The sequence below is a fragment of the Bombyx mandarina genome, chromosome 13 (assembly GCF_030267445.1).
Source record: "Bombyx mandarina strain Sakado chromosome 13, ASM3026744v2".
In the NCBI taxonomy this organism is placed as follows: Eukaryota; Metazoa; Arthropoda; class Insecta; order Lepidoptera; family Bombycidae; genus Bombyx; species Bombyx mandarina.
The window spans coordinates 14,201,711-14,229,069 of record NC_143220.1 but is presented as its reverse complement, the minus strand read 5'-3'; the positions used below and the strand labels follow the sequence as shown (position 1 = coordinate 14,229,069).

The 27,359-nt window shown below is 36.1% G+C and overlaps 1 protein-coding gene across 1 annotated transcript; it reads right to left on the bottom strand.

Annotated features, from left to right (window-relative positions):
• Positions 1 to 1,779: 1,779 nt before the first annotated feature.
• Positions 1,780 to 11,930, bottom strand: LOC114249073 (uncharacterized). The gene is made up of 2 exons (XM_089732583.1): positions 11,638 to 11,930; positions 1,780 to 5,012 (listed from the first exon to the last, which is right to left on the bottom strand). The coding sequence occupies exons 1-2, from the start codon at positions 11,672 to 11,674 to the stop codon at positions 4,153 to 4,155; spliced, it is 897 nt and encodes a 298-aa protein (XP_089588709.1). The 5' UTR covers positions 11,675 to 11,930; the 3' UTR covers positions 1,780 to 4,152.
• Positions 11,931 to 27,359: the final 15,429 nt, after the last annotated feature.

The following is a 27,359-nucleotide window of genomic DNA, read 5'->3' as shown; positions in this document are numbered from 1 at the left end:
CCCGTGCGGACTCACAAGAGGTCCTACCACATAATCCGAGCGAAGATGGGTATATCTGCTACAATACAACAATGTATTGGTACTAATGGATCTAAAAATCAACTGGTAATTTATGGACGAGAAACAGACAAAGGCCTCTTTATCCAGGAAACATGCGACATGTTTCAATTTTCCTGAACAAATTTAGCGCAGGTAAAACCGCGTGGTATGTATAGTTTTGCATACTTCAGGTGCCTTCGTGCTATCCATGGGCTTCAATAACCTAATACTAGGCAATTAAAACCTTTCTGCACTACGAAAAATACATTTTGTATAAGTATGTTTTTTCAGTCAGTACCTACTGTTTTTTTTATTTACGGTGTTGTAAAGATCGCTTTATTTTTAACAACAAAGACATGCTCGTTCATTTTTTGGTCATTTAATGATATATTTTTTCGAAGGTAAGCTTCCCATGGTATTTTAGTAGTGTGAAATTACGGAGTACTCATTACTCTACGAGTCATTTTTTTGGTTTTTGCGTAGGTTTTACTGGTGGTAGGACCTCTTGTGATTACTGGTGGTAGGACCTCTTGTGAGTCCGCACGGGTAGGTACCACCACCCTGCCTATTTCTGCCGTGAAGCAGTAATGCGTTTCGGTTTGAAGGGTGGGGCAGCCGTTGTAACTATAATTGAGACCTTAGAACTTATATCCCAAGGTGGGTGGCGCATTTACGTTGTAGATGTCTATGGGCTCCAGTAACCACTTAACACCAGGTGGGCTGTGAGCTCGTCAACTCATCTAAGCAATAAAAAAAAAGGTAACTTGAAAAATCTTGTCAAAACATATATTATTTTCTAGATGTGACCATGTGGTGAATTTAGGGGTCAGCAAATAATAAAAATATATTAGAGATAGAGATTATTGCCAAAAGCTGTTCAGCTGTTTTTTCCATAATTAGGCACTTCTAATACGAATGCAGCTTCACTACTGAGAAGTGTGCTTACTGAGTTTCTCGCCGGATCTTCTCAGTGGGTCGCGTTTCCGATCCGGTGGTAGATTCTGCGAAGCACGGCACTTGCGAGGGTTCGTGTTAGCAGCACTCCCGTTTGAGCCCCGTGAGCTCACCTACACACGTTAGGGTAAAGCTGAAATAGCCTCTCAAGGCTATCAGCATAGACAGGAAAAGAACAAAAAAAAACCGAGAAGAATCGGCAAGTATTTGAGGACATGTTATTTTCTAATGTAAGCATGTGTATCGCAACACATCCACAGATTTGGTATTCACTTCCTACCTAAATTGGGGGTTACGGGAGCCCATAGATGATACCGTGCTCCCACTACTAATAAAAAATCTTCGTCCTCTTTGATTTCTAATTTAATCCCCTCACTAATAACTCGGTGCATTTGCTAACTTAAGGCTTATAGCTAGTATGGTTGACGAGGAATAGGAAACTTTGTATCTACTATTTAGGTATCTTACTATCGCTTACTAAGGAAACGGTAGGCAACGGCATGGCTCTGCCCCTGGCATTGCTGACGTCCATGGGCGACGGTAACCACTTACCATCAGATGGGCCGTATGCTTGTCTGCCTCCAAAGGCAATCATTTTTTTCGATCTACAGTCCAGAACCAGCAATGTCGTGTCTGTGTGACTCTTTGGGTACTTATGCTGACACGTAACCAAATATGAGTTCATATGTATGTTTTGGGAAATATATATTAATAGTAGTGGTTTTTACAATTTAAAATTCGTGAGTTAATTAATATAAAGATGGGTTCAATAAAACTTAGAAAAAATAAATAACAAACATTTTTTTTTATTTCAATAAGTATTGGACACCGATAAGAAATACATACATATATTTATAGTATCGTAGTCACAATTATATCTATATGTATATTTGTACAAGTACTTTGTTTCAAACGAAACACCTGTATGATGGCAAAAGATGAGGTAGATTTGTTTAAGGAGTTTCAATTGAAAGTCGGCGATGTAGGACTTGCCAGAAGTCGAGCTCTTCCGACAAACTTTTACAACTAAGCTATAATCATACAAACAATAAAGAAAAACAAATTAATTAAAACAGTTAAGTAAATAGGAACTAAAATCGATTGCAGTAATGGCGAAAACATTTTTATTTTATTTTATAATAAGACATTTTTAGTATAACTTTGAATATGAATACTTTTTAAATAAATAATTGCATTAAGATTGACCTCTTAACGCGTGTAACGTTGGTATGTAAATGTACCACAAATAAGGGCGGTATCGGCAAACAAATATAATGAAAAGAATATCAGTCTCAAATGGTGTTTGTTACGTGGCGATAGCAGTTCGCTATCAGTTACACTAAATCCTGTCAATAGTACATTATCCCGACAGAGATAAACAATAGAAAATATTCCAAGAACTTTGGCTCTTTACCCTGACGTGGTATAGTCGAATGAGGTAGATAATGGCACGCTTGCCTAACTTTACACTAACTATTAGTAATATTAAAACATTGCAACATCGAATTACAATTACAACTTTCTAATCGGAACGTTACCTTAAATTTGTACATTACAATATTTGTACCAATAATTTCTTTGGAAAATATACTTCGTAAACTAACGTCTCTAATGAGACCCTACGCACCGACATTTATTACTATCTAAGAGATAAAATAAAATAAAAACAATCAACAAATATTACAGATTGAATATATACATGCAGTATTCATAAATCGTGTGCGCAAAAACCGTCAAGGACAACACTACGTTCCTAAATTATATTAACAATGAGAAAATAAACACGATACATCTATCTAGTAGGAAACTAATACCCGTAGAACAAATTGCTCAAAACCGTTCGCAAACGAACGGCTCCACAGAGTGGATTCATCCATAGCACGTTGACAGAAAACTCAAAGAATTGAAATATAATTTAGCAAATGTATGTACAACACATGACGAATGCTTCGTTGGGTCACACTTCTCGCGTAGCATTTTTTAAATCAATTCTGTGAGCTCTTTGTCTCCCTTTACCTTTATATTTAATAACACTTTTCATATTATAATATATCGTTCATAATTTATAGAGATACCACCAATAAGAACATTACACCTACACACAATATCTGATAGAAGACAACTATCTGTTTTACTACAACAACTCTTACATCTAGACAAATACTTTATGTACAATGATAGCCAACGCGGTTATCTCTAATGTGAATAAATACCGTAAATACATTTATTGGAACACCTACAAACTAATACATAAATAATAAATAATTTTCTAATAAATGTCAGCATATATACAAAAGCATGAAGCGTCTCTGTCATGTGTATGCTGTCGTCACGATGTCCATGCAAATTCAATTCTTCTCCTGAAATTTTGTCTCTTTTTTATACTAATCTCGTTCTAAAGTCAATTATTATCGTTTGAAGGTGATAGACTTTTCTTAATTACAAAATTTTAAGAAATTTGTCAAATATAATAAAAGAAATCCAAGACGATGGAATTGAGAGTATATAAATCTCTCAATGAAGCGAAATAAAGTGAATTGATTGTTGAAAATGTTGTCTGAATCAACACCAAGTTGTCATATACAAATTTATGAGCCAAAGAAGGACAGACGCTTTATAAAGATCGATTCATAGACCATAACGATTTGTTTTTGTTCAATAGAAAACAATAAATCAGTTCAAATAAATCAAAAAAGATCTTTTGTGCAAGGTGCTCTTTTACTGTTTTTGCAACTTGCAAAACAAAAGAACAAAACCGTGCAGTTTTTACTCTGCTTTGCCTTGAGATTATGCAAATAGTACGACAGTAAAATTCTAAATTGTAACGTAAATAAAAAAGAGCCTTTTACAGCGAGCATTGCGAATACAAAGTCATAAAAAAGAATAGTCGAGACTATCTTACGAGCCTGAACCCGGTAGTCTTACCGAGAAAAACGTAATGTATTTACAAAAACTTAACCGTTGTTACGTCCTTAGGTAGCCGAATGATAACTATTATTATTATAAAGAGACTGGAATTCAGGTAAAGAATTGTACTACACTAAAAACTAGAGACGAAAGACATCTAACTTTCATAATTAATTTGACAGAATAGACGCGATTCTACGGGGGAGGAACTCGTATACCGGCTCAGCGGCGCGCTTAAGAGGCGCACGACGACTACGCGGAGTGCATGCGCAAGTCGGTCGGCGAATCCGGCGTGGCCGGTCGCCGCGGCAGTGATAAATCCTCGGGCTCCGTCTGTTCGGGCCACTCGTCCCAACGCCAATCAGATGCAGTTGCCACCGGAGGACTTGGGGTGTCGGGCTCGCATCCAGCGCTCGCGCATCGATGTAAAGCAGCCGCTTGTCTTCGTCTGAATCTTGCACCACATCGGCAAGCGAAAGGAGCATCGCCTTCATGGACTAGCGCATGTGCCTTTAGTTGATTAGAGTCAGAAAAACGTGCAGGGCAACGAGTGCAAGCATATGGTCTCTCTCCAGTGTGCACACGGAGGTGGCGGCGTAAATTAGCAACCTGGACAAAATGACGAGGGCAGTGTGGGCAGCTGTAGGGCTTCTCACCGGTGTGCAAACGTAAATGTGTCTTAAGATGATGATCACGAGTAAATCTTTTGTGACATTCGCTGCATTCGAACGGCTTTTCTCCCGTGTGTGTCCGTTCGTGGTTTTGCAGAACGTGTTTGTAACCAAAGGAACGAGAACAGACTTTACAGGTGAAGAGCTTATCACGGGGCGGGTCGGTTGCACCAGGCGAAGAACCTGAGGACGGTGGCGAAGGTGGTGCAGTAGATTGGTCATCGAGCTTAGGCGTGCGACGTCGCTTACGAGTACGATCCAGTTCGGGTGGTGGAAGCAAGGGCGTAGGTGGCGACGGAGGCCACGCTGCCAGTAGCGCACCCGAGTATAGCTCGGCCGGTAGACCTGCTACCAGAGCGGCAGCGCGGCTTGCAAGCAGTCTCTCCGCCAGCATCGGAAGAGATTCTTGACGCATTGTAGAAAGAGGTCGTACTGATACACCTGCACGACAAAACATAACGATTTATAAGCAAGAAAATGTCATTATTAAAACAAAACAAAAAAATATATACGAAATTTTTGTATAATATTAATTCGCGAGTCGTTTTTATTTAGTCTAAAATGTCAACGTTGCTATTTACGACCTAAATAAACAAGTTAGTTGTAACTATCAATAGCACACTTATCAGTCAAAGAGAACAAAAAATTTGGTAAAAACTAAGCCAGATTGTGTGAAGGAAACATTTGGTCGCAATCTCGCGGCTGCAGGTCGCTTCCGTCCCGACCTGTTGCGCAAAATGCTTTATAGAATTCTGAAAAGTTTTCCTAATTTAAATCTGAAATTTATAATACATTCAATAATCTATCTTAATCTATATATATAAAAATGAAATGCTGTTCGTTAGTCTCGCTAAAACTCGAGAGCGGCTGGACCGATTTGGCTAATTTTGGTCTTAAATTATTTGTGGAAGTCCAGAGAAGGTTTAAAAGGTAAATTTGAAAATGCTCGGAATTAAATAAAAATAAAAAATTTGTTTTTCCTCTGATGTATCCCCCGTCGGACAGATTCCTTTTGTTTGTTTTAAGTTTATTTTATAGAAAAGTTTAGGTCTTTTATTTATCGATTGAGGCACTACGAAGTCTGCCGGGTCAACTAGTCTTACCGAAGAAATAAATATCCCCTCTTATTTAACAATTATTACGCCTATATCTGATTGTTTGAAATTAGAGAACAATGAAGTTCGGTAAGTTTATAGTGTCAGCAAGAATACACGAATGTCGGGCCGGGAGCGACCCGACCACTTACCTATATAATGGAATTAATTATTCCTCGAGCGGCAAACTCCGCCCGCCCGCTCCGCCCAAATTATATTCAAATATTAATTTCGTTGAAGAAAAGCCTTTTTGAGAGCACTTAATTAAAATTAGACAAAATCATAATTGAAAGTTCTCCTCGAGGCGTGAAGAGGCGGCGCGAGGAGGGAGTTCCGTACATTATCTACTTAGCTGTCGAATTAATTCCCGGAGCCGAGCTGAGACCTCACCGTCGCACTTAATTGAAAAAGGCAAAATATTTTGTCATCTGCGAGAATTGCCGCAACTTCGTTATTTTGTTTGTAACAAAGCATTTCTACGTCTCCGTATAGTTAGTCTATATCTATACTTAACATTATAAAGAGGAAAGATTTGTTTGTTTGTTTGTATTGAATAGGCTCCGAAACTACTAAACCGATTTGAAAAATTCTTTCACTGTTTGGAAGCTACACTAATCCCGAGTGACATAGACTATAATCTTTTTTGAAAAAAATTAGGAATCCTTACTAAAACTCCAATAATGTAACCCAAGGTGTAAAAATATTACCAAAAATATTCTTTATATCGAGTGCCCTGCAAAAGCTATTGATGATAGAATAAAATAATGTACTACGACTTTGTAGAACACATTATTATTTACAAAAAGTGTCGCGACAGCATATGTCTAACTATTACAGTTATACCGCAATAAGTGTTCTTTTATTTTAAAAAATAAAACAACGTCAAATATCGTTGAAATTTTTGTTAAAGACCCGAGCGGAGCCGGAGCGGACCTCTAGTATAGTATAAATATAATCCATATCGTAACTGATTATCAAAGTGAATGTAAAATTTCTCGGATGAGATAATTTTTAAAGTTATGATTAGGGGCAGCGTCTCGCGCGGCACGTACCACGAGATAATCCCATAACTTTTTAATAACATTCTTCAATGTTTGTAGGACAAGCAGCGAGCCGTCCCTGTGATGTGATCAGAATTACAACACCAGGCTTAATGTTCAAGTTTCAACAAGTAAATAACCTTATTTTTCGAATGACAAGAGAAAATCCAGTTAAAAACAAAATATAATGTAATGACAGTATATTACGAAATTGTAAGAAAACTGCGTAAGTATATTGAAGATAATGACAAAAAAGATTATGATGTGATGTTTAGGTCTCTGTGACTTCAATTAGCCGATTGTAGCTGCCTTTCTGGATATCTTTCGTCTTAGAAACCGATTTTAGAAATAAATAATATGTGTAACAAAATAATTATTTCTGTGCGTAAATACACACTTTTCTGTGACAAGAATGAGAGCTGAAACTAAAATAATGAAATTACGTTTTGCACAAAGTAGACAGACTACTGTATAAAGATCGAACTAAATTCCAAACTAAAACCACATGGAACCGTGGGATAATCAAGTTACACATTATGCTAGTAACATTTGCTATGACGCTATTCTTCATAATAAGTAATTCTGAAGTGTTATAGTTTATTTATGTATTGAATTTTAGATAACAAAATTAACACGATCTTCCAAAAAATTCAAAACCCTAGCTGATAAGTATTCAAATTTGTATTAGTAATTGACAAAAGTCGCTGTTTCGTAAAAAGAAACTAAATAATGTTCCATTTTTATTAGCCGTTGGGTGACAGTGTCGGCGATAAATTTTTACAGCGCACCGCACCCTTCCGTGTGCCGCTTTTTATGTCCTAAAGAGTTGTAATTATCCCCTCTTTATACGCCATAAATATTTGTCAATAACCCATATTCAATACTTTTATGGAGTCGCCTGCGGCTCACCACTCCATAACTCATTATTGCGTAAGGGTTCAGCCGATAACGGACGTGTCAATGACACATCTTTATTGTTACTCCGCCACTTGTGAGGCTTTTTGCTTTGCGAAATCTTGGCTTTCAGATTGATTAATAAAAAGCCGAATGTACTACTACTTTGGTCGATTTTATGTAACTCGTTTACTTTCCTTCGCTCTTGGTTTTGAACTATTTGTTGTAACTTATTACTGGAATAAATGAGTTTACTTATGCACAACATTTAACACGATAGATAGATTAAATACGAAGACATAGTATGTAAATGATTTTTTCAAAATATGTAATGAAATTCTCATCGTGAGATAGTTTAGTATGATATTATAATTAGTTTCTTGGTGATAAGATCAGCATAGAGTATATATCGATATTTTTTTAACAGATAGTAACAATCAGTATTTTTTACACTTACTCTGCAAAACTTACTTAGGCATTTTTATTTCAATGAAAAATTCTACGCCAGTGGTATATTAGTCGACGATTACTTTATGTCCGTCCTAATTTCGAAATAATGTAATGCGATTAGCCTCTAGTCGGAGAGTAGCCGCACAGATTAAAGACTTCATATGGATTCCTAGTTTAGGGTTAAGCGCAATATACTACGCGCCGAATTTCTTTTGGCTTCCTCGCTTACGTAATCTTTTCAACTTGTATTTATATTGTTTTAATTGTCAATTAACTAAAGTAACTTACAGACTCACTAAATATTTTTGTTGTCCATCCCTATCTCTTCCAGTAGGTGCCGTAGAAGAAAACTGAGAGATTCAACTGAGTTTGAGCAGCGGCGATCTTTTCGTACTATACCAATGTATTGCTAACGTCACCACCTGCACAAATAGGTAGTCTCCATCTCATCTATTTCTGCCGCGATGTAGTCACGTGATTCCCTTTGAAGGGTGGGAATAGCAGCTATACAAAAGAATTGCGAAGTTGACGTCATGTTTCAAGGCGTGTTGTGGTCGCGTTCTCCATGTGATGTGTATGGACTTCAGTAACCACTAGGAGTTCCATGAGTTCGTCTATTTATCTTCGTATAAAATAAATGAAATACGTCTGCTGGAAACCCTTTTTCAATAAAATAGTTCGGTCAACCTATAATGCTTATTACAGCACAAACATAAAACAAATTGGCTAATTTAATTATTTATAATCTTGGTACCATCAAAAACCACTCATTAATTATTCTATAACTGCGGCGGCGGCTATCGATTTCCATTATCGTGATCTGGTGGTAAAATTTAAATTTATAGCAGATTATTACATGATATTTCTCTACTTCTCATATTTCTCTTCTTTGTTTATTCATTAAGAAAGCTCTGAATTAAGCGCAGCCGTTACTGGGACTCTTGAACACAGCAAGCTGAATGGCGTTGCAGCTTGTGACTAATGATTTAAGTATCAGTTGTGTTGTTACAACGATTGTATGATACTATATCAATTACTTCGCTAGAAATAGACTGGATGTTGGTACTCATATATGCCCCTTACCCCTAGTGACTAAGATAGAAAAAGGAAGTTTGGATCTAGGGACTTTGGTGGACGAATGTAATAAAGGTCGGATAATGGGAAGTACTAGAAGTAGCTTGAAGGAGTCCGGATTAGAGTCTCCAGATTAATGGTAATAATTCATTGACATTAATTCAATGGTAGGCAATGACTTGCCTGTGCCCTGGCGTTACTGGCGTCCATGAGCGATGGTCACCACTTACCATCAAGAAGGTCTTATGCTCGTCTGCCTACAAAGCTACGTAGTTTAGCCTATTGTACTTTACATGTACGTTACGCTTAAGATTTCCGCCTCACGTTTCAAAGTTGATACTGGCACTATGATGTTGAGTTCTGACAATCTTAACATCAGATGGTCCATCGGCTTATTCAATTATCTAGTGGATTGTAAAAAACAGATTCATTAACCAGTTGAATTTTTAATTGTAGGTTGCCCCGGTATGTTGTTTTGATCATATAATAGAATACTGATCTTCTTCGTGTTTTAAAGGGAGCTCTTAGGAGTAGTCATTGAATAAATTCCATGAGCAACATTGACTACACACGTATATAAAACTATCATAAACTTTTCATGATGATGAGTGAAGATAATATTGAGTTATACTGAGTTACAACCTTTTTTTTTCTACGCTGGAGAATCCGTTTACGGATACCCGGTCGAGAGGGGTAACAGACCGGGCTATGTCGGACTCCGGCGCCTCCAGAGAAAAAGAGGGAGAATAGGAAGACCAAAGTCCTCCTCTTCGTCCAATTCTTAATACTGAGTTACAACCTACCAATACAATTTTTTGTGATGGTACATTAAATGTGATGGTACTTTATTGCAAATTTTTTTATTTTTTTATTGATTTCGTATAAAATTAAATTGAATTAGCTTTTTTGTTATGGTAGTTTTAGTGTTTTTTGTAAGGGTGTATTGGAATTCTATATGATTACGTACTACGAACCTGCATATTTCTGCCGCAAAGTAATCATAATTTCCGATTTTATGCATAGAACAGTCGTTACAATTGGGATTTTAACACTTAACGTCTGGTGGTTCGTCTACCCATAAATTACATTACAATACATTTATATAACATTAAATAAATAAATATTACTGAAAATTACTTTTTTACAACATACTATTACAAATTGTTAACGTTGTAAATCACCATTACGGTTTTAATTGGCTTTGATTAAAGTGATTAAAATAAACTTAATAAATTTATACTTTAGTGTGAAAAATATTAAAAGGTCTTCATTTCAATAAATATAATACAACTTGTAGCTCGGACACAAGTTTAGAAATAGGAATATTTTAAAAAGCGTCACTCGTGTTTGAAATTAAGTTAAAGTTAAATATTAAGTTAAGTTAGTAGCTTCAATATAATGAACAAAAAAAAGAAGATATTTACGATTAAATTTATGTGACGCACGAACCAAACCTGGTACTTTCAATACCAAATAAATAAGTGAGCTTATAAATATATATTTTTTGCATTGTTCCGGGTTTAGAAGGAAAATTAATTTAATTTTATTGATTTCGATTTCTTTTTAAAACTATTTTGTAAACCAATAGTAGCACAATATTATACAAATAAAAGGTTAATGATCTTTGATAACGATGACGCTATTGATTCAGTACCAAAAAAAAAACTTCAAAATTCCTAGTGACCAATAAATTTTCGTATAATTTTTTATATAGCCCTTAGCTTCATATTATATATGTAGGTATTATAAGAAATGCACAAACCATATACAATACGTGAAAACAACAAAGGTCAAGGTGCCGTCGGTAAATCCAGATAATTTATTTTATCAAAAAATTTTAGACATAATTGTTTCTATTTCCTAGGTATAATGCAATGATTATAATTCATTAATCATTGCATTATTTTCAAAACTTAACCAAAATGATCATTAATTAATCATTACCTATCGCTTAACCAGTAATTACAGGTATTTACAGTAATACCAGTAATTTTATGACACTATTTTGCTTGAAGCTTAAGACATAATTGGGACTTTAAATTAACACAAACAATTTACGGTTCTGCTATTGTTTTTATATTACGTGATTTGTGCTTCAAAAAACGATTATTGTTGATAAGGAATAAATCGTGTGATTTTAATTACTATTTAAATAAATGCTTATAAATAAATATTATAATACTTTCTACTTACATATGTAAATAATAGTATTTATATGAGTCTAACAAGATCAAAACTTTTATCGTCGGTTGTAGAAGCTTTCTACGTATCACGTAATATTGTAGCGGTATCGTAGCACGCTGCTACGCTCTCGGTGCCGCTACGGTTCACTGAATCTGCAAGGTTGGAATGCAAATAAACATGTGTGCGAGGAAGTAGCGAGCGTGTCGGCCAATCCCGGCGCTCGCTCCACGCATGTCGCGCCCCGGCAACTTTGAAACTTTACACACATGCACTTCCTTCAGCTTCAGCGGACCGCGGAGGCAACTAACTAATAACTGAAACTTCACAAACCTCTTGAATTCTGCGTCGACTGCAGCGACAAGGCCATCTCACACCAGATTCACGGATAATGCATTTATTTTGAACACTTTAAAAGTCTTTCGGCAAACGCTCGAAAATTCTCTTTTCAAATATAATGATTAAAATTGGAAAATGTCCGTTACAGTTTTCCTGAAAATTTCAGATAAGATTGTTCACATGTTGTGTCGTCGCGGAGTTAAAAGGATGAATGAGGGTAGCGAGCGATGCGAGCGCTCTGGTCGTGACCTACGACAACACTGGCGGTAGCAGTGAGCGGCTTGCCTGGCTTCGTCCGCCCCTCCGCGCAGTAAACACACCCCCACGCCCCTCCTGCCGCGCTCTCCCCGCTCCGCACCCCACCCCCGGTGCACTCCACATGCATGCAATGCATTCACTTTTTATGGCCGCTACTACATTATGTTCCTTCCTGACTGTTTTTTAGCCCTCTGTGGAGTAGCGCCACATAAGCACTTTTTATGTTTTACGAGTTGCTCCCGCGCGTTCTAGACTAGCTGACATTAATAGGAACAAATTCGAGAACTGATGTAATAGTAGTCCGCGCGTTTTATTAACAATAAATACTACAGTAATAAAATTTCCAATGACCAATTCTTCCAATTCAATTTTTTTTCAACATTCTAGACAAACTTCTAGAGTGATAATATGTAATTAGGGTCGCTTAAAGACATCACAAGTACTACGTAAAAATAAATGTAAAACCAGATGCCTTTGCACTTTTTTACAATTCTTTTGAAGAAGAACATGTCACTTAACAGGATGGGCATAGTAATTTCAGGAAGTAGGGATCAACTCTAATCCTGTGCCGAGTGGTGCGATGGTAAAGAGAACATAGTCAGATCATCTCAAAAAATTCTCAAATCCTTTCTCGACTCCTCAAAGCATTCCCCATGGATCATCTATAATAATAAAATACAACGTGAGACAATAATACTTATAGACTATGTTACTTATATTCTGTTTCTCTATGTGACATTTCGTTACATTGATAGCTAATAAACTTTACGTTTCTTATTCATGTTCCTTTTTGCGATAGATGAGTTCGATTCAACTCTTCTTGTGATCCGATTTGACCATCTTTGAAACGAGCGGTCGTGAGGTTGATCACAACTTTCGTTGCTTAGACCAGGAAGGAAGGAACGCAAATTAGGAAATAGTAGAAAGGTTAAGCCAGTAAACAAGATAAGGACTAAGAATCGGTCAAGAGCAGTCGGAAGATGGGAAGTGTAGAAGAGGATGGGGTCACGTATCTGATAAAAGTTAGTTAACATAATGTAGCATTGTTTAGTGCGTATATTTTTGCCGGGAATATTTTATGCAAAAAATGATATTTGATTAATTTGATTACAAACTCAAAGGTTACAGTTGAAAATTAGGTTAACCAAAAAATTTTTAACAATCTTGCAAAATCGATGATGTCTAATATGATTTTAATGGCATTCTTCAACAAAACGAGTTAAATAATTAGGGAGTCTTTATTGCTCTGGGTAGCTACGTAAGTAGTACTGGAGCTTATTGACATTAGAACCCTAGTAATTTCATGAGGTTGAAGTATTAATTGTATATTGTTCAACGACCGTGGATCCATCCATCGTAACAAAACGCATAACTGTTTTGCAGCAAAACTGCGCAAAATGATTGTACACATTTACACGTGCACATAATGCTATGCCTTTAGAAAAACAAATCCAATTCAATATGATACCTAGCTAATCCACAAAAAATAATGGAATTAAATACTGTGGCCGAATAAATCTGGTAATGTCATAAATCGAGTTAGCGAAATTTACCAGCCTTATTAAGTTGCAAGCTTTGAAAAAAACAATTCGGATCGTAGATCTGCAAATCAATTAGGTACACCCATTCGGTAAAGAGATTTCCAACGCATAAAACGTATACCTTTTTAATTGATCGAAACAAATCGTAGGGAACTATATTTTGTGATCGTGTGCTGCTACAGTTTTAAATCTCTATATATAAAAATGAATTGCTGTTCGTTAGTCTCGCTAAAACTCGAGAACGGCTAGACCGATTTGGCTAACTATGGTCTTGAATTATTTGTGGAAGTCCAGAGAAGGCTTAAAAGGTAGATAAATATGAAAATGCTAGGAATTAAATAAAAATAACAATTTTGTTTTTCCTTTGATGTGGCGCCCGTCGGACCGATTCCTTTTGTAAGTTTTACGTTTATTTTATACAAAAGTTTTTTATTTATTGATTGAGGCACTACGAAGTCTGTCGGGTCAGCTAGTAATAAAATAAATGTTTAAGGGTCAAATTAATTTGTCGTAATTCATAAAATTCAATCTGTTTTTAAACGTAATACAATTTTATTTAGCTTTATAGTAACATTATGAATTCACAACGTGTATTTAATTCAATTAACTACAATGATCCATTTTTACATGAGTGCGAGTAGACGAGTCGTTATGCTGGAGCTTACAGACAAGACAATGTATCAGCGCTCATGCAGCCAAATGTTATTCATTAATGCAAATAATATAATTATCTTTTTAACATTTTAATAAACGATACTCGTGAAGAATATTTTAGAGATTTCGTACTAATTCAGTCTTCTTACCGTGACGACTTTGTAAAGTCACTTTTCTCAAAGAAGTTGATGATTGACTCATTATTCTCGAGGTAGATGGGTTCAAGATCTAGTAGGTCTTCGGTGATTAGTGGACAAAAGAACGCGAATACCGCCTCCACCACTCTCTTTGAGACAGTCTCAACTGTGTTTGAACAATTGCGGTATATAGTATTATTTCACGCTTGCGTCAACCCTTGCAGACTAATAATACGCAATACCATAAATATACAGTATTTTTTTTAACTAGTCACTAGTAGTTTATTCAGCAAGCGAGACTCATATAAATTATGCCGCTGTCTTGAGACATGAGATTGAAGTCCCAGCGGAATTTGTAAACGCTGTCTTATCTTCCAAAACGGAACGCATGTCTGCTGTTTCGCGGCAGAAATACGAAAAATAAATAGAACACGCCAATGCCATTGAATTTGAGTCACAGATGTTTTTCTGTTTCTATGTATTGTGCTCGGTTTTATAATATAATACTATCATTTTTCAAAAATATACATATTATTGAAAATAATGTTTGATTTTGAAATTGGAATTTAGCGCGGGCGGCACGGCTGATATATGTATAATACCTAGTCAGGTCATAAATTCTGTCACATGTTTAATGTAAAATAATTGAAACAAGTTTATTCATTATGTAACCATTCATATACCAAAATGAACTTAACAAAACATAGATTCTTATGACACTAAAGTTTATTCAAAAGACCTCCGTGATTTTGAATACAGGCCTTCAATCTGCGCGGCCAGTCTTCTATCGCAGCACGAACGAGGTCCATGTCAATATCGGCGGCTGCCTTAATCAAGGATGTCTTGAGTGTCTCCAAATTGGGATGAGGCTTTGAGCACGCCTTTTCCTCTAAGTGTTGCCATATCTTGTAATCTAACAGATTCAAATTTGGACTGGAGGAGGGCCAGTCTTCGTGCCGGATGAAGTCGATTTCACGCGCCGCTGGCCAGTCTTGTGTGCTCTTCGCTCTATGAGCTGGCGCCGAATCTTGTTGGAATACCCAGTGCCTGTTATTGAACATGGTATGAGAAACAGGTTCCACAAGGTTCGTCAAGACTGTATTTTGATACACAACTGCATTCGTTTTTACACCTTTCTCACAAAAATGTACCTCTGCTAAGCCCCAATAAGAAACTCCCAACCATACCATGAGCGAGGATGGAAAATGACCTCGTTGGACACGCGGAATACGGTTGCTCGCTTCTTCACTACTGTGTGCGTACACCTTATCATTTTGTTTGTTGTAGCTCTCTTCTACGGTAAAATTTTTTTCATCCGAAAAAATAATTTCCCGATATTTTTATCCCGCGTACCGCTTCAACAAAGCGCGGCATCTCTTCAATCTCAGGTCCATTAGACGAGCATTCAAACGATGTCCTGTTTTTCTTCGATATTCCCGAAGCCTTAAGTCTTCATTTAACACCCTTTTCCCCGTGGTTCTGCTTAACCCCATCTGAAGGGCCAACAGTTTCTGATTACGTTTGGGATTTCTTTGAATTCGCGCCTTCACAGCTTTTATCACTGCTGGAGTCCTAACAGACCGAGGGCGACCACTTCTTGACCGGTCATCTACACTAGAGTCTTCATTATATCGTTTGATGGTACGATAAACGAATCTTTTGGTTATATTCAAATTTTTCAATATGTAAAAAATTTGAATTGGCGCGTAACCGCAACGATGCAACGCAATAACTGCAACACGGTCTTCTTTAAGCGTCCACTCCATATTTAAAAATGAGTAAAATTCTAAAAGTATACATTTTTATTTTCATGAACAACTCGAAATTCGAATTCAATAAACTTTTTTGTGGCCAGCATTCTAAAAGAAAAGTTTTTACTGTGTGACAATACTTATGACCTGACTAGTAGTTATAATTGAGACTTCAAACTGTTTGATAGACATGTTTCATGTGGCGGCGTCGCCTTATCTACTATAGTCTTCGGTGACCCTTTAACTCTACATGAACCGCGAGCTAAGTCTAAGTCTTATTTAACACAATAAAATGATAAACTTATAATATACGTTTGGTTTTCATAAAATGTAAACGAACGAACGAAAACAACAAATATCTATTGAGGAAATAATTCTAACTTCGATCGGTAAATGTATAAAATTTTTGTTAGCAATTCAATCTGTTCATGAAGAGCTTTCGGAACAATGAAACGCAATAAAATTGATAAAGGAGACAGCCGAACGTGGAGGTTGTAACTTCACAGGACTTTACCGGCTCTAAGTTTGGCCTCCGTAAAACCGTCTAGCGGCAATTATTAGCTCTAAGACAACACACATAAAAAGCATAAGTGTCGGCCGATAGCAGCGGACCGCGTAAATTAAGAGTTTTTATTGTACGCGGAGTCGCTACTATTTTTACCGCTTCACTATTTTTACCATTTTTGTGAGCACGCGCCACCCCAACTCAGTTTTTATCCCATCACACAAAAACATCAACGAGTAAGAACGTACATAAAGCTATAATTAAACTCAATGCGACGACTCACTATGGAATCACGTGAGGCTTATATTTCGACATTGCAATGCAACATAAGTTATTTTACTTATTTATAGGGATAACATATTTATATAAAGGAAATGCAGAAACCATTACATTTTTTTTTGTTAAAACGATAAACGAACAGTTGTATGAATTAAAAAAAGCCGTAGCCCAGTCAGTAAGACAATCCTCAACCTACAAATGAGTTATTTATTTGCCCGGCATGTATTTACGAACGAAAATCTATAAAATGAAGAAGATAATTCAAAAATACTAATAAAAAGTAACTAGTGGTGGTATGGTATGTTGTGAGGCCGTATGAATAAATATCTTTTCTATATCTGCCAAAAAGATCGCATACGTTTCGCTTCGAAGAGTTCGTGAGACGAGTACAAGAACAACCACAGACCCAACCTACTGAGTTTCTCAGTAGATTCAGCGGAGCACTTGCTAGGGCAGATGTTAGCATCGTCTCGTGCTCCGTAATCTTACCTACCAGTTAGGATGATAGCAGAATAGGCCATTGAGCCTACTGGTAGTTAGGTAGGCAATCAATCCACAGCGCTTGTAATTTTTGACATTGTATTGCAAGGGGTACAACGGCATTGACTTTATTTTACGGAATGTCTTCGGCAGCACTAGATGAGCCGTGGCAAATTGAACTCGGCATGTCACTAGTTTATCTCACTAGTTTATTTTACTCTAACCAATTATTATTAGTAATAACTGAATAACTTAATACCTCTACACTTTATTTTACACTGATTGTTTAAATGAAAAGTGAAGTGTCATTTACATTACTAAACAACATAGAAAAAGGCGAATATAACTTTTAAATGTTTTTTTTTTTTCCTTCAAATCTACACATACAGAGGAGAGAGGGCTAACGAAGTGCAAAACCAGAACATAAAAAAAGATCTATAAATTAACGTCCATTATATCATACACTAGCTTTTGCCCGCGACTCCGTCCGCGTGGAATAGTTACTTTGGCACTAAATTTTACCTTCCACTTCATTTACGTAGAAAGTGAAGATATTTTTGAATTATAGAATGTTAAGGAGCTATTTAAACCCCTATATTGAAACATTTTTTATTGGTGCTCCACTTGTATTTGTCTTACTTTGATGTTATATAGCCTATACCTTCCTCAATAAATAGGCTATCTAACACTGAAAGAATTTTTCAAATCGGATCAATAGTTCCTGAGATTAGCGCGTTCACACAAGCAAACAAACTCTTCAGCTTTATAATATTAGTATAGATAAAACATTGCATGCATTACTAATGACATTGTAGTAATTTACGTGATATCGATTGCGGTCGTCTATCAGTTGCACGGGTGCATCGTGTGAGTTTCATAAATGTAATGATACAAATTGAACACAGCATTTGTCTTCATTTATCGTGCCTATCGTTTCTTTTTAAAAGATTCATTTCCATGTTGTATTGATTTGCCTTACGATTTTTGCCGACATTCTGGCTGACGTCATAATTAATTAGACATGGCATGGTAGTTCTAGATTTGCCCAGTATATTAGCATTATAGGAACTCATGAGATCAACTTATATAATAACGCCAGCAGTTTAATATTAAGAAGGCAAAATGGGGAAGTAATAATTAATACCTAAAACTTAGACATTTCTTTTAAAAAATAAGTTTTAAATTAGTAACGTGTATATTTTACATCAAAAACAGTGTATAAAAAAATGTTTAATTAATAACAGGAAAAATGAGGAATATACCATTGATTGAACATTCATTAAAATTAGCTAAACATCAGTATTTTAACAACATGTCTAAAGAACACAACGTGAATAAAATACGCCGCTATTCAAACTGCGATGTAGTTTAATTTTAATATGATTTTTTATTAATTATTTAGTAAGTAGTCCCTACCTTTATCTGTGTCAATAAATCAAACAAAACGCAAGACAACACGCCGTTCTTTTCACAATGTATAGCTAAAAAGATTCTTGGTTTTTAAGAGCAATGCTCCCACCTGCCACTGTCGCGTGCCTGCCGTTGTTCAACCAAAATAGACTTTATGTTTAAGCGCATTAAGATTAAATTGTTTTTTCAAATTATAAACGCGAGGACTTTTTTAGTTAAAAAGTAAGTTTCCGTCTCGCTTTGGTTGTAGTGCACCCCTATTCAGCAGGATGTTTAGGTTGTTGTTATCTCGCACACGCCGTTGCACCTTGCTTCGGCCGCGGAGACAGACGGTGCTCCTAATATATATTACGGAACACTGAGATCTTTGTCAAAGTTTTCGCAGATAAGCAATTAAGTTTGCCAATGAAGCAGGTGCTTATATCAGATCTTATCTAAAATTAAACTTAGTTGATTAGAAGAAAAAAAACTAAACAAACAGATTAGAATCAAAATAAGTTGATTTGTCGTCCGTCCTTTTCGTCTTTTTTTATAACATTGGGCGCTTTTATGAACACAGTACAAGAACAGGGTCAAGTGAGGATTACCTAAATATTTATGTACAACACATAATATACAACAAGTATCAAAGCAACAAGCATTCCTTCTGTAGTGAAAATGAGGGTGTACTTTGGTTATGTCGAGAGAACTGGCTTTTTCCCTTGAGCTCTACTCATCAAAGGAGGCAACTCTTTGAAGCTGTGAAACCACAATTAAGCCTTGCCGAAGAGAACTCAAGGACGCGTCATGCTACCCTTGAACAAAGGGTTTTGGCCAACACTTTTACTTTTATTTTCGTGTATTATTCGCAAAGGCGCGTATTGTTTGAGAGCGATATTATAAACAAATGAACCCTTTCATTTCTAGTAACGTAAGAAATTAGTTTGTGAATATTACATCCTTTCCTTTTTTCTATTAACCCCTTTGTTATTTAGTTCATGGATAGTGTAAAAGTTTTGTTGTAATTCAATAATTTATTTGACTATTAACATATTATTGTAATGTTTGTACATCCAAAGAGGTTGAAGGTGTTTTAGTGTTGTAGCCATTAATTAAAAAGATAATAATTTTTTTTGATATGTGTATTCAAATAAAAAATAATGTTCAAATCGAATTTTGAATCGAATGTGATTTAATTTTCGGAATAATAGTATTTATGTTACTGCGTATTAGCATGCATCAAAATGTTAATAGTTTTGCTGTTTTACTGTTGCTGGTGGTAGGACCTCTTGTGAATCCGCGCGGGTAGGCACCATCACCTTGACTATCTCTGCCATGAAGCAGTAATGCGTTTCGGTTTGAAGGGTGGGGCAGCCGTTGTAACTATACTGAGATCTTAGAACTTATATCTCAAGGTGGGTGGCGCATTTACGTTGTAGATGTCTATGGGCCACAGTAACCACTTAACGCCAGGTGGGCTGTGAGCTCGTCCACCCATCTAAATAATAATAAAAAAAAAATAAAAAAAACAGTTTCGTGAAATTAGCTGATAGTGTGCAATCGATATTGTGAGCCCACCTGGGTAGATAATCTTCCAGCTTATTTTTTCCACGAAGCAGTCATGCGTTCCGATTCGAAATAAAGTTTACAATACAACTGAGATATCGACCTCATGTTATCAGGTGGGTGGTGTTTATCCAGTGCCAACTTAACACCAGTTGCGCCGTTGCCTCAACTACAATAAAAAAAGTATTTTTTTTTATTGCTCAAATAGGTGGACGAACTCACAGCCCACCTGGTGTTAAGTAGTTACTGGAGCCCATAGACAAAGACAACGTAAATGCGCCACTCACCTTGAGATATAAGTTCTAAGGTCTCGGTATAGTTACAACGGCTGCCCCACCCTTCAAACCGAAACGCATTACTGCTTCACGGCAGAAATAGGCGGGGTGGTGGTACCTACCCGTCCGGACTCGCAAGAGGCCCTACCACCAGTATAACAGTTGATCTGTAACCGAAATCTTTGAAAACATAGGTTACATCTTACCATTAATTTAGTTTAAAAGTATTATGGTCTTTAAGAAATACTGATTAGCTTTAAATATTTATTAAGCAAACAGTCAAGAAATCTACGATTTAAAAGTGAAAGTTAACAAAAGAGCACGGCACAAAGCGCTCCGACATGCGCAAGTAATTTTTCGTATTGCGTTGTTATCTGAAACAAAGGGAGTTAGGGCCAGTTTTGCAAACTGGAGCACAACTGAATTTTACGATGGAATGTCAGGAACCATTGTCGGGCGCAAGATAAAGCCTTGCAAAACTTTTTGCACCAGTAGTTAACAATTAATAACAATGGACTTTAGATGTTCAGCAAAATCGTTAAGGTTGTCATAAAAAACAAGGTTATATTTTCTTGTTGAATATTGTAACTTATTTAAATGGTGCAAAATTACTGGCAAGTAATAAAAAGAGTAATTCGGAGGTGGCCGCCAGAATGTAGAAACCTTTAAAAATGCTTTGTTTTTATTGGAATGTGAGCGAGTAATTATTATTTTTTAATTATTCTTTAACGTGTATATGTATATTGTTTAATGACAATAGAAACTCCCTTCCGTGTGAACGACAGATGTGCGCCGCTAAAATTACAAAAATTGTGAATATTTCATTCACATTATTGCGCGTTCGGCCGTTACGAATCAATCGTTCACAATAAACTGGAATTTTAGCCAGTTTTTTTTTTTCTATTTGTGTTTGATTTTAATATAAAATTCCAGTAAAATATCGCTATAGTTCTGGTTTTCTTTCATTGTAACGATAGAGCGGTTGATCAAGGACCAATAACGAATGTAACAATCTTGTGATTGATTGCAAACTTGTTTCGCAGATTGACAACTCAATATAACATCCCTAACGTGCTCTAATAATTTATTCTATAACATTTTAAATAATTAAAAATGTTTTTAATAAGTCAATACATTTTCATTTTTGAGTGGCGTTAACTTAGATTTTACCCGCAATCAGTATTTTATTGTTAGTTCCGTAAAGGTCATTACTCCGACAGATCTTTGGCAAAACATACAAAAGAATGATATGAAATTCTTACGTCCCTTATAACATTCTCCGTATAACTTACCTCGCAGGTTATCACCTGGCTCTCGCTAGGGACAATCGAACGAAACTAAAGTATAAAATATTGCGTCCAAAGGATTCGCATTGAATATTTATCTGAGGCTACGAAGCCCTGTCCGAGAGCCCTTTGTTCTCGACGACCGTTTAAACTTTTGATTCTGCAACTGGCAACAGTCAACTGGACCCTCGCAATCGATCAAAGCGGCGAATGATCTGTTCCGAACACAAGAAAATGAACTCTCGGCTCAGGTGATTAAGACACCAACTAAAAAAAATGTGTGTTTCGTGTTCGGGCATTTCTGTAACTGTTGCCGGCCGCTCTATGCTTGCGTCACGGACTCTCCCCTTCCGGGTGTGATGAATAATTCCCTTTTCTCTGAGAGAGAGAATAAAATTGTCCCTGCGAACTATCCCGGCGACTCGATACGCACCGTTGGCCGGTCGGTATAAACGTGAATTATACCGCATGGCGTATATGTACGCTAGCTAGCTAGATTTATATTTAACTAAGCTAAATGCTAAATATTCGAGAAGTATTTGAGATATTTTTCCGTATACTGTCCAGTGACACAGACGATTTTTGTATGTTAAATACTTCATCAATTATGGTATTGAGGACGTATATTTAAATCATCAACATATACACGCAACGACGGTTAGTTTACGTGTATTTTGCTCACGCCTAGGATACGGAAGGAAATTTCACACTTCCAAACCATTCTTAACGAGAATCTATAAATTTAAGATGACGGTCCGGATCTGCCACTCCTAACGTACGTTCTAACATAAGATAAATTGTATAAAATGAATGAAGCCGTATCATATCTGTACATACGTGTTATGTAAAACGTTTATATGTCTAACCGTCTCGCTGTCGTTTCTCTTCACAATGGATTAATGTTATCTGGTAGGTATTGTGCGATCCCGCGGTCCATCCGCGTAAGGGACGAACATTGCTCGATCACTCCTTCTTTCTATTCCCATTCATAGCGTCTTTGAAACGAGTCACGGTGAAGGGTCTTTGTATGTCCGTGACGCACTCCTTCCTCGGCCGTCGGAGCTGTCATCTATTGTGATGTCCGCATATCGTCCGCTGTCAAACGCCTTGCACAAATTCAAAAATAACATCGACATACATTTTTTTGTACTGTCCCTTGGCAAACTTTAGATAAGTTTAGCGCGTTGGGATCTTTGTTTGATGCAAACACGGGATATGTCCTGCCGCTTATCTCGCTCCGACGGGATCATCGTAAATAGAAACACACGAGATAATATCACAAAAATGAAATGTATAATTTTATTGTCTCAAATGTGAAATACGTGATTTTATACCAAGCATACATCCGTACATCTTTTGTTTTTATTTTTATTGTTTCGATGGGCAGATGAGCTCACGGCCCGTACTTGGTGTGAAGTGGTTACCGAAACCGATAGACATCAACAAAGTAAATGCCGTCACCCACCTTCAGACATGAATTCCAAGCCTCAATTGTATAGTACAAATGCTGCCCCGCCGTTGAAACCGAAACGCATTACTGCTTCACAGTAAAAATGAGCAAGACTGTGGAAGGTACCCGTGAATTTTTACAATTATCTCTTTTATTTACTGGTGGTAGGACTTCTTGTGAGTCCGCACGGGTAGGTACCATTACCCTGCCTATTTCTGCCGTGAAGCAAGCAGTATTGCCTTTCGATTTAAATGGTGGGGCAGTCGTTGTAACTTTACTGAGACCTTAGAATTTATAACTCAAGGTGGATGGCGCATTTACGTTGTAGATGTGTAATTAGTCTAAGGTTGTAGATGTCTATGTGTTCCAATAACCACTTAACACCAGGTAGGCTGTGAGCTTGTCCGCCCATATAAGCAAAAATAAAATTAACTATTCTTATTATTTATTACCTACCTAGTTTACGTAAATAAATCCAAATACGTAAATGATTTCCGAATATATCATCCCAATGCACATATCGAAAGTATGTCGCTTAAGTGACCGCACTCAAGAACACTTTAAATTAATTAACGACTAAAACATTTCGCGCAAGTGTGCTTGCTGGGTAGCCACACATCACAATGGCTGCTTTGCTTCATATGTATACACATTTTTTTTTTTTAAACTAGTAAAAATCACTCGTGCCACCCCGGGCGACTCGCGTGCCATTGTGACGCAGCCGAATGCATAATTTGTCGAGCACATGCCATTTTTTATCCAAAAAAGTATAAAAATTGACCTAGAGTGCGTTCACGTAACGGGAATCCGTTGGATTTGTCTATTGTTGTGTTGTTTTTTTTAAGGTCGTGGACATGTACCGTCAAGCCACGAACCAACGAAGGTCCAGGTGGGACGGCGAATAAAAGATTAAAATATTTTTCAATCATTGTTAAAAGTATTCAGTTTTTATTTTTGTAAATAGAAACCCGCGCTTAGGGTCATCTTGTCTGTTACCAAAAAAAATATTATTGACGTAATCGAGTTCTAGTTAGCGAATTTTGAAATGTAATAAATAATAGCTTAAAAAAAACTAACAAAATACGCTTTTATAGAAAATCCGACTAAAAAATGGAAAATAAGTATAAAATAAAATAGAAAATAAGAAAATATGATTTAATTCTAAAAAAAGCGTGGGATGCATGATGTCAGTATTTATAAATATTTTATGAAAAGATATGAGTAAAAGGGTTATTTTGACAATATCCTGAAAAACACACCAAGCTTTTTTACAACAAAATCATTTTTTCTTACACTATTTTTAATTCAAATTTATTAAAATTTATTTTCTAATTTTTAATTGGATTTTCTATAAAAGCGTATTTTGTTAGTTTTTTAAACTATTATTTGCTTTTAATTTTTTAGTTGAATTTCAATTTTTTCAATATTTTTTTAAATATTGAATTATCATCGGTCCTTATTAAGGATACCAAATTTTGAGTTAATTCGACGTTTTGAAGGCGGTGAAAATCATGTTCAAAGATTCCGTTACAAACATACATAGGTCTGAAGCTAATAAAAGCGTATTTAAAAATTGATATAAACAGTATTAAAACAAAAACAAATCAAAAAGGTGTTTTACGCTGTAACTACAATTACAGCATCTATGAAATCTACATATACTATAAGAGGGCACGTAACGAATAGTTTCGAAAGCCATTTCTTCTTAGGGACGGTATAGCAATTTGCGCCCTGTGGAGCTAAAGGTGTATACACACACATTCATTTGTCACCTCAATATTAAGATTGTTTTGATTGCCTATGATGAGCAATGAAATTTGTGGTCTACGTGGTATTAAGTGGTAATTGCAACTCAAAAACAAAAAAGTCAGTAGCACGTCAATAGCAAACCTTACGACATGAGGTGAGTATTTCAACAGCTCAATACGGCTACGGTGGAAGCTTCAATACGCCTCCGTAATGTGGCTCATCTTTCAGTAATTAATCCACATTATCCTTCAGGTAAAAACACAAGAATACTTCCAGGTTCGCACATAAAATTCTAGTACTAATTTACTAATTTACATAGGTGTACTGAAAAGTTTCGCGTAAACAAAGACCGGTAGTCAAGTTGAAGAATACTAACACGCTGTCACAAATTTGAATTTAAGACTTGTTATATTATAACTCAAAAACTATTATTTTCCATTTATGTAGGTGTAGTAATTCAAGTGCATTTTGGTGCTGAGAATGGCTTATATTTACATCCTGTATTAAATTTGGGAAATCATTCCAACATTTCGAATCGCTAAAATTGTTCTTATATTATTTTCTCCCTGTCTGTTCTACGAGTATGAAGTAATGCAATTTACTTTAAATTTAAAAAATCATAACATAATGCCAGTTTGTACGCAGCTTTATGTCTTGGACACAGCAAATCCTTTCCAAGATGTCGAAGCGTGAGTGGCCGATAACCTTTGTACCCTCGCGTACTGAATCTGACAACATCTTTGACGTAGTCCACAAAACAGTCTCCGCGTTACCTATTACAAAAAAATACTATGTTTGAAAATACCCTCTTTATTCAAGAATAACTTTCGATTTGTTGTTTTTTTTTTTCGTCTTTTTTTGCGTTATTGCGTACACGGTAAACTAGCTTACGGCCCACGTATTTATCAGAACGTAAATACCCGCCACCCATCTTGATTGCATTTCATAAGTGCTGTTCCATCCTTCAAAAAGACTGCTTCAGTCAGAATTAGGTAGAATTGTGCTACCTATCCGTGTGCGCTCGCAATACGCCAACCAAGCTTTCCAACAACGGGTAGAGACGACACAAATATTAATCAACAGCAATAAGAAGTATTTGTACTCTGACACTTACAGGGAAACAGTTTTTTTTACGGCATTAACAACTATTTAACTACGTCACACTAAGTAAATTAAACAAATATTTATGTACAGACAAAAAATAAATATTTCAAGATTTCTTACTTTAGTAACTTGTTACTTTATTTTGTCGTGCCCTTATGCTGAATTTCAATATGGCCTGCAGGCTCAGCGCAACATGTATTTCCAGATTATTCTTTCAGAAGTCATCTCAGTGCTCTTGAGATCTAGAAGAAGTAGAGGTGAAAAACTAGAGAATGACACGTCTTTCATAGATTTTTCAGACCTCACGTAGTATCTTCAATCTTCTTCTACCTAAATGTCCAACACTCAAATAAATATTGTTTTACGTATCTTTCAGTTCTCCTGTACGTTTTCGGACAATGGTGATTTTAATGAATATTTGAGCACTTTGGTAAAATGAGTGCTACTAAAATATAATAACGTGTAATTTGTTTATATATAATTAACTACTAAACGCTCTAAATAAATATTCACATCATTTCAAAAATTAATAAGAAACCTTTACATTAATCAATTATAACATTTTTTCGTTTAAGTTCCATTGAGCTTTAACAAATTATTTGTATAAAACTCAAGTTCAATAGAATTAAAAAACATTATCGGATTACTCCGTATAGAGGCCAGCTGTGGGGCAGTTTGTGGACTTGCACTTTTTGCGAACATTTTGTAACAATCCATCACATATTGCACCATTCAGACACTTCCGATTTCAAAGTCCAATTTCATTTCAATTCGGACGTATCTAATTGAAAAATCATTAATCTTTCATCGGCCGTTAGTGTGGAGTCCGCAAATCGAGCCACTTGTGCATGGTCAGTTGCTGACAGGAAATTGATTGTGTTTTTTGCTGACAATCTTCAGTGTCTAGTCATTCGTACCTATTACAAAGAAACGATCATTTCTTTTAGAAATAATTAAACAGTATTATGACAAAGCTATATGAAAAGCCAATGGTGATAACTTAATAGTCTTAATTTTATTAATTGTTAATGAATTCGATTGCTTTCCTTTACTTCACAATAGTGACGAAAGCAAATTTTTTGCACCTATCGTCCTTTAATAACACAAGAATAAAATATTTTCAGACGAACTAACGCTAACTGCCCAAATTATTATATAAAATCCAAACAAGGAGCCAGGAGCACAAGTGGAATCTTGGCAGCAATTTGATAATGCCAAATAGATTATGGCAATGTCGATGACCAAGAATGACATTAACCACTCAACATTAATAGGCATAGAGCATCATCTGT